The 8,495-nt window shown below is 44.1% G+C and overlaps 1 protein-coding gene across 4 annotated transcripts; it reads right to left on the bottom strand.

The window, feature by feature from the left end:
* Positions 1-1,723: 1,723 nt before the first annotated feature.
* Positions 1,724-6,899, bottom strand: LOC120416537 (mucin-22-like). 4 transcript variants are annotated; one of them, XM_052710778.1, is made up of 5 exons: positions 5,777-6,899; positions 5,522-5,710; positions 5,242-5,463; positions 3,321-5,183; positions 1,724-3,263 (listed from the first exon to the last, which is right to left on the bottom strand). In XM_052710778.1, the coding sequence occupies exons 1-5, from the start codon at positions 6,872-6,874 to the stop codon at positions 1,830-1,832; spliced, it is 4,806 nt and encodes a 1,601-aa protein (XP_052566738.1). In that variant the 5' UTR covers positions 6,875-6,899; the 3' UTR covers positions 1,724-1,829. The 4 variants fall into 4 exon arrangements, with proteins under 4 accessions (XP_052566738.1, XP_052566739.1, XP_052566737.1 ...); XM_052710779.1 differs by having other exon boundaries at positions 1,724-3,497; positions 3,555-5,183; XM_052710777.1 differs by having other exon boundaries at positions 1,724-3,674; positions 3,732-5,183.
* Between the last annotated feature and the right edge of the window lie 1,596 nt (positions 6,900-8,495).

The raw sequence follows: 8,495 nt of genomic DNA, 5'->3' as shown, positions 1-8,495 counted from the left end.
TATAAAAGACACACGCTCCACAACCAATTCATCAGCCAACTTGTGTCATCCAAAATGAAGAGTATCCTGCTTCTAACGATCCTGGCAGCTGCCATCACTGTTTGCATCGCAATTCCTGCGGTCAAGGTGGACAAGAAGGATTCAACCGACATCAAACCTACTGAAGTACAGAAAACTATCTCAACCAACGCTGGACAGAAGACTTCCCAAGTTGTAAAAATCGCTACCAAACAAGCTACCAAAGATAATGAAAAACGTATCGAAGTTACCCAAGTTGTCTCTCAAACATCTAAGGGACAGGACACTACCGAGAGGGACTCGAACAATCTCTCCCAAGCAAGCTTGAACCGCAAGCAAACCACCAATGTGCAAAAAACTGTTGTGGTAGCGCAGGCTACCAAGCAAACTCTGCCAGTAAAGCCCAACGATGATCTTAACAAGCGATCTGAACTCACAGCGAAGTCAACTTCCAGAGCTCAACCGATTCGGCAGATAACTAGAGCGGAAACAAAGAAAATCGAGCAGAGCTCGGACAAAGAGAGCTCGTCAAACGATGATCTGAACGGACGTTTCGAAGTTTCGAAGTCAACCTCACAAGCTAAAAAGGTTGAAAATGAGGCAAAGCTAGCATCTTCCGGCCAAGATTCAGTTGCAAGCCAGGCGGTGTCCAGCCAGTCCTCCGAAGAGGACCAAGGATCTTACGAGCGTTCCGAAGGTCGGCTTAATTCGAGAAAACCTCAATCTGGAGAGCGCAACGGAAGAGGACAAGCGGGCCAGGTGAACGGTGGCCCATGGCAAGTTTCGGAGCAAATATCAGAGGAACGCTTTGGAGGACGGAAAAAGTCCAGTTCAGGAGAGCAAGTACGTTCCAACGAACGGTCCGGACGCGGGCATGCGTCCAGCGAACGCTCGGGAGGACGTTCAAAGCAGCGTAAGGGAGGTCGTCGTAATTAAATGTAGTTTTTTTTATTACTGTTGATTCGAAAAAAATAAATACATGTTTTGAAACCTAATAAACCTATTTCAATTTAAATTGCATTCTTTTTTCTTTCGTATTCATAGTTGTGCTTGTTGAAAACGGTAATTCGTTTAGCAAAACAAGCTTGTAAGTTTAGTAAAAAAAACATCCCTAGAATTTCTTATTTCTATAATTGTATTCAAAAAGAATTCTCGAGATTTTTACTTTTGTACACTCAACCACCGGTGGTTGGTCACGTTTTGTTTGACTCTTGGTTGAACAAAGTCAAACGTAAAAGTCACTTTGTATTCGGCGCTCACGCACACTATCAAAACAAACGTTTGGTAGTGTATGTGAACTCTATGTAAAAGATGTGTCAAACAAAAAAGTGACCCCGTTTTGACAACAGTTGGCGTCAAACCATCGGGGTTTGAGTGTATATATTTGGGTTTTAGATGAATCTTTACCAATTTCGCATATTTAGTGTTTTCCATATAAGTCTCCGTCGGTCTCCGTACGTTTTTCAACAAATGTACTCCTTATGGGATAATCTCTTTACCGCCCATTTTTTGGAATCATGCTTGTTGATTATTGTTCTAGAAAGACTGTTAAATTCAAAAAGCATCGTGACATTTTTTTCAACAATAATTTCTAGTGGATTCGAAAAAAATGTTAACTGCTTAAAAACTCGATGAAAACTGATACTCAATTGGCCGAAATGCGATAACACGTTTAAATTATATATTTAAAAAAACAGTTACCAAATACTTGCTTGATTTGAAGAAATTTTATTAAAAGAAAAGAAAAAGATAGAGTTTAATAGAAAAGACAACAATTCAGAACTGCATGAAAAGTAAAATCACCGATCGACTCAGGCATTGTAAACACCAGGCTGGTTAACAATCATGATTCCACCGAAACCATTTCCACCAAACCCATTTCCAGCAGATTGCCTTCCAGACGAACGGCTCGAAGACCGTCTTCTTCCGTATTCCTCCTCAGACGATTGCCAGTCTCTGTAGTGTCCAGTCGAACGGTGTTTTCCACTGAAGCGTCTTCCAGATCCATGGTAGTCTCTTGCAGACTCCGAACGTCTATGGGCACGATATTCACCGGAGTGGTCATATGATTCATGTCCTCTTCCGTAGTACTCCTCGGACAGCCTTCTTTCTCCATGTCGCTCCTGCGACTCGAAGCTTCCCTCGGACTCCTCTTCGGACAATTTTCTCGAGTGCGTTTTCTTAAGGGCAAACTTAGCTTCGTAGTGCTCGTGCTCATCTCTGGAATGCTTTCCGAACTCTTGCTTGCCACAGTCGCAAGTCTTCTTGCCCTTGGCCGATTGAACCTTCTTGAGCGCAAATTTACCTTCGAACTGATCTTGGGAATCGTGTCTCCTCTCGTGATGTTCTTCAACAACCTTCCTTCTCTCGGAATGCGATTTGTAGCTTCCAATCGAACGCTCTCCGGTAGTTTTGACTCCAGATGAAGACTTGATTCGTTTCAGAGTAATGCTTCCTTCGAAATGCTCATCCTGTTTACCAACAGTAATTTTCTTACTTCCCGAAGACTTGGACACCTTCTTGGACTTGGATGCCGAAGAGGAAGACTTTCCTGTTCTAATCTCCTTCAGAACCAGGGTAATTGTTCTATCACCTCCAACCGTTTTCTTCGACGCGGCTGTTTGCGTTCCTGTAGAAGTTTGCTTAGTTACCTTGGTAACCGTGCTTGTTGCAGTACTTGAGCCAGTTTGCTTGCTTCCGCTAGCGGTCTTCGTCACCTTGCTTCCACCAGTTGTTTGCGTGCTCGTAGAAGTTGTCTTTGTAGCCTTGGTCGCGGTACTTGCTCCAGATGATTTGGTACTGGTGGTCGATCCAGTGGTGGTTTGCTTGGTAACCTGGGTAGCAGTGCTTGATCCGGTTTGCTGAGCTCCAGTCGATGTTGATTTGGTCACCTGAGTGCTAGATCCAGCCGGTTTGGTTCCAGTGCTGGTGGTCGTGGTTGTCGTTTTGGTAGTCTTGGTAGCTGTGCTTGATCCAGCTGGTTGAGTTCCAGTGGTGGTCGTCTTCGTAGTCTGGGTAGCTGTGCTTGATCCGGTTTGCTGAGCCCCAGTCGATGTAGTCTTGTTCACCTGAGTAGCAGTGCTTGATCCGGTTTGCTGAGCTCCAGTCGATGTTGATTTGGTCACCTGAGTGCTAGATCCAGCCGGTTTGGTTCCAGTGCTGGTGGTCGTGGTTGTCGTTTTGGTAGTCTTGGTAGCTGTGCTTGATCCGGTTTGCTGAGCCCCAGTCGATGTAGTCTTGTTCACCTGAGTAGCAGTGCTTGATCCGGTTTGCTGAGCTCCAGTCGATGTTGATGTGGTCACCTGAGTGCTAGATCCAGCCGGTTTGATTCCAGTGCTGGTGGTCGTGGTTGTCGTTTTGGTAGTCTTGGTAGCTGTGCTTGATCCAGCTGGTTGAGTTCCAGTGGTGGTCGTCTTCGTAGTCTGGGTAGCTGTGCTTGATCCGGTTTGCTGAGCCCCAGTCGATGTAGTCTTGTTCACCTGAGTAGCAGTGCTTGATCCGGTTTGCTGAGCTCCAGTCGATGTTGATGTGGTCACCTGAGTGCTAGATCCAGCCGGTTTGGTTCCAGTGCTGGTGGTCGTGGTTGTCGTTTTGGTAGTCTTGGTAGCTGTGCTTGATCCGGTTTGCTGAGCCCCAGTCGATGTAGTCTTGTTCACCTGAGTAGCAGTGCTTGATCCGGTTTGCTGAGCTCCAGTCGATGTTGATGTGGTCACCTGAGTGCTAGATCCAGCCGGTTTGATTCCAGTGTTGGTGGTCGTGGTTGTCGTTTTGGTAGTCTTGGTAGCTGTGCTTGATCCAGCTGGTTGAGTTCCAGTGGTGGTCGTCTTCGTAGTCTGGGTAGCTGTGCTTGATCCGGTTTGCTGAGCCCCAGTCGATGTAGTCTTGTTCACCTGAGTAGCAGTGCTTGATCCGGTTTGCTGAGCTCCAGTCGATGTTGATGTGGTCACCTGAGTGCTAGATCCAGCCGGTTTGATTCCAGTGCTGGTGGTCGTGGTTGTCGTTTTGGTAGTCTTGGTAGCTGTGCTTGATCCAGCTGGTTGAGTTCCAGTGGTGGTCGTTTTGGTAGTCTTGGTAGCTGTGCTTGATCCAGCTGGTTGAGTTCCAGTGGTGGTCGTCTTCGTAGTCTGGGTAGCTGTGCTTGATCCGGTTTGCTGAGCCCCAGTCGATGTAGTCTTGTTCACCTGAGTAGCAGTGCTTGATCCGGTTTGCTGAGCTCCAGTCGATGTTGATGTGGTCACCTGAGTGCTAGATCCAGCCGGTTTGATTCCAGTGCTGGTGGTCGTGGTTGTCGTTTTGGTAGTCTTGGTAGCAGTGCTTGATCCAGCTGGTTGAGTTCCAGTGGTGGTCGTCTTCGTAGTCTGGGTAGCTGTGCTTGATCCGGTTTGCTGAGCCCCAGTCGATGTAGTCTTGTTCACCTGAGTAGCAGTGCTTGATCCGGTTTGCTGAGCTCCAGTCGATGTTGATTTGGTCACCTGAGTGCTAGATCCAGCCGGTTTGGTTCCAGTGCTGGTGGTCGTGGTTGTCGTTTTGGTAGTCTGGGTAGCAGTGCTTGATCCAGCTGGTTGAGTTCCAGTGGTGGTCGTCTTCTTAGTCTGGGTAGCAGTGCTTGATCCAGCTGGTTGAGTTCCAGTGGTGGTCATCTTCGTAGTCTGGGTAGCTGTGCTTGATCCGGTTTGCTGAGCCCCAGTCGATGTAGTCTTGTTCACCTGAGTAGCAGTGCTTGATCCGGTTTGCTGAGCTCCAGTCGATGTTGATTTGGTCACCTGAGTGCTAGATCCAGCCGGTTTGGTTCCAGTGCTGGTGGTCGTGGTTGTCGTTTTGGTAGTCTTGGTAGCTGTGCTTGATCCAGCTGGTTGAGTTCCAGTGGTGGTCATCTTCGTAGTCTGGGTAGCTGTGCTTGATCCGGTTTGCTGAGCCCCAGTCGATGTAGTCTTGTTCACCTGAGTAGCAGTGCTTGATCCGGTTTGCTGAGCTCCAGTCGATGTTGATTTGGTCACCTGAGTGCTAGATCCAGCCGGTACGGTTCCAGTGCTGGTGGTCGTGGTTGTCGTTTTGGTAGTCTTGGTAGCTGTGCTTGATCCAGAAGGTTGAGTTCCAGTGGTGGTCGTCTTTGAAGTCTGGGTAGTAGCACTTGATCCAGATTGTTGAGTTCCAGTGGATGTTGTCTAGGATTATAATCATTCATGCAATACAAGTATGTTTATATTCAAATGTAAAACCAACCTCTGACGTAGATCCAGATCCAGCCGTCGAGGTTCCAGTTTTAACTTTTTTCACAACTCGTTTAGAAGTCTTAATTACAGTTCTTTTGCCAGACGAACTAGCTCCAGTGCTGGTGGTAGAACCTGAGCTAGTTTGCGTTGAGGAACTCGAGCCAGTGCTAGTTTGCTTGATCGCTTGCGTTGCAGTACTTGATCCAGATTGCTGAGTTCCAGAGGATGTTGTCTTGGATGATACGAGATTATATAACACAAACATATATAATTTAAAAACGAATACAAACCTGCGATGTAGTTACAGCTCCTGCCGTTGAATTTCCAGCCTTAACATTTTTAACGACTCTCTTGGAAACCTTGGTTACCGTTCGTTTCCCAGATGAGCTAGATCCTGAGCTGCTGGTAGATCCTGAAGTAGTTTGCGTTGAGGTACTCGATCCACTTTGTTGAGTTCCTGACGTTGACGTTTGAGTTACCTATATTGAATACAATGATTATAAGTAATTTAAATTTTATAATAAGTTGAGAAAATCTGAACATGCCTTTGTTGCAGTTCCAGATTGTTGAGAACCACTGCTTGTTTGTTTGAGCACTTGCGTTTGCTGAGCTCCCGTCGTAGTTGCTCCTGATTGTTGAGCAGTGCCAGTCGTTGATGTAGTTTTGATCACCTTCTTGGTAGATTTCTTCATTCCACTAACACCGTTCGTTGTAGTTTGCTGCACAGAGTTGCTACCACCAGCGCTCGCCGAGTTTGCCGTAGAAGTCGTCTTAACCATGGTGGTTTTCTTCATTCCATGTCCTTTTCCAGAATGACCGTGTTCACCTTGAGTCATAGTCACGGAAGTTTTACTGAGTGATTGAGTTCCGCCAGATGTCTGCGATGATGATGTTCGCTGGAGAGTTTGTCTTCCAGCAGATCTCTTCTCGCCAGATCCTCGTTTGATCATTCGAGCACCCGAAGCAGAAGTTTGCGACGATGATGATTGCTTGAGAATTTGAGTTCCCGTGGTGTGTGCTCCAGCTGACTTCTTTTCTCCTGATCCGTTCTTAGACGATTTGGAAGATTTCATTACTTTGGAAGTAACAACCGAAGAAGTTTGAGAGTTTCCTCCGGTTGTGGAGGAAGATCCAGAAGAGGTTTTGGTAACCTGTGCCGAGGATGCTCCCGTGGATTGGTTTCCTGTAGCAACCGTAGATGTTGTCTTGGTTACGGTGGTTTTCTTAAGAGATTGAGCTCCTGCGGTTTTCTTCTCTCCAGATGCATGTTTGGATGATTGGGAAGAAGATTGCGAACTTGTAGAGCTCGTAACCACGGTACTAGCTCCAGCTGGTTTGCCCAAATTGGTTTGCTTCACGACTGTACTTCCTCCTGTGGTGGAAGTCGATCCTGAAGTGGTTTTGGTAACCTTGGATGAAGCACCTCCGGTGGACTGCGATCCCGCAGTGGAAGTGGTCGTCGTTACTTTCGTAACGGTATTTCCGCCGGTTGTTTGAGTTCCCCCGGAAATAACCTTCGTTACCACGGCCTTACCACCGGTTGACTTCTTCTCAGCGGACGAGTGTTTGACTGTTTGGGCTGGGTTTGCCACGCAAGCAGCAATGGCAAACGCCAGAATCGGAATTACCAGGATACCCTTCATCTTGGAAGGTGCAAACTGACTGATGAATTGTTGCGAGCAAAAATGGTCTTTTATATCACCTGAATTTTTAATTTCTTTTGCAACTTATTATTGCGCAATTTTTGGCAGACAGAACAGCTTGTGCAAACTTTGAGGGTCAGTCTATAAATTGATTCGATAGGATAACGAATTTGACTGTTAATAATTGAGTTTGTCCCAGAAGGCTCTACGTGTGAAACGTCAATTTAATACTCTTGTTACAGTGTGAACAATGATGCCCAATGTCCTACTTTGCAGACAACCAGTTTGAAATTTTGAAAAATAAAACGCTTGTTCATTGCTCTACTTAATGCGTCAAGTAAAAATATTGATTATATAACTTGACACAGAATCAAACGGATTTAAACAATGCTTTAAAAACTAAACAGCTTGACAAAATAACGAAATGTGTAGTTCCGTTGTGTTATTACTTACTCTTTCTGTCATTCTCTCAAAAAAAAAGTACGGAAAATCTTGAATTCAAATTAAATGTTGTATTCAATGTTTTTACTTTTTTATCAGCACTCTTCGTATTTATGCAACTCGGTAAACCTCTGTAAAATGTACGACTCGTGCTTAAAAAATCTTCAGCTTCACAACTTGTTGCATTCACTACTAGTTTTAAACGAACCTTCCAACCGGATTGGTCAAAAAAGTTGTTCGCTAATTAAATATGTAGTAAAGATAAAAATCCTGATGAAAGTAGGATAGCTCTTGTTTTTGATAAATGAATGACACAAACTTTGTGACAAAAAAAAACAATTTTACGCTTTTTTACAATTAAAAAAACTTCGTCTGCCAGTGTACATCATAAATACAGTAGGGTAGAGTAGTCATCAATGAGACACGCAGTAACAATGATGAAATGGCGTTCACATTTCGTAGATTCAACCAACCAGGCTGACATTTGTTGGAAATGTTTGTCTACTGGTAACCCTTCTGTATAACACTGAACTTGGCTATGGACGCTCCCTTGCAAAGTTATTCATTAAAGTTTGATTGTGGGATGTAAAAGTTAATTATGAACAAAAAATACATTTTCGCTCCTAGGCTAATATTTCTTCATTTTTTTTCGACATTTTCAAAGGGTATGAGAAATGAGAAAAAAAAACAAAAAACATTTCCAGAGTTTTTTTTCAAAAGGACCAATAAACTATTGTCTTTCATATGTTTATAGGACCAAATAAAAAACTGTAGGTTTGAAGTTTAACACCAAAAGTGTCTCATTGATGAATACACTACCCTACCTATCATACGACATGTTTGCCTTGTAACAATAAAATCAATTGTAATATTTTGAACGTGTTCTATAAATATACACAACACTACACGCCGTACTAGCTACACGTTGATAACATTACTTCCAGAGCAAGTAAACAAATAGAACATGTTAAGACTGATTCAGATTATTGTATAGTTTAATATGATCTTAAAATTTTATATAGTCCAGAATGAGGCCTTCGGATAATCGAATGACGAAAATATATTTTTTGCGTTGTCGTATTTTGAGTAGCACAACTCGATTTAATTATATGAAATCCCATACAAACCTTCAGATAATCCTGGCTTCGAATAATTATGTTTGGACTGTATACAACTATTG

This window comes from Culex pipiens, chromosome 3, assembly GCF_016801865.2.
Source record: "Culex pipiens pallens isolate TS chromosome 3, TS_CPP_V2, whole genome shotgun sequence".
In the NCBI taxonomy this organism is placed as follows: domain Eukaryota; kingdom Metazoa; phylum Arthropoda; class Insecta; order Diptera; family Culicidae; genus Culex; species Culex pipiens.
Note: the sequence above shows the minus strand (reverse complement) of the source record. Positions and strands in the feature narration are given on the sequence as shown.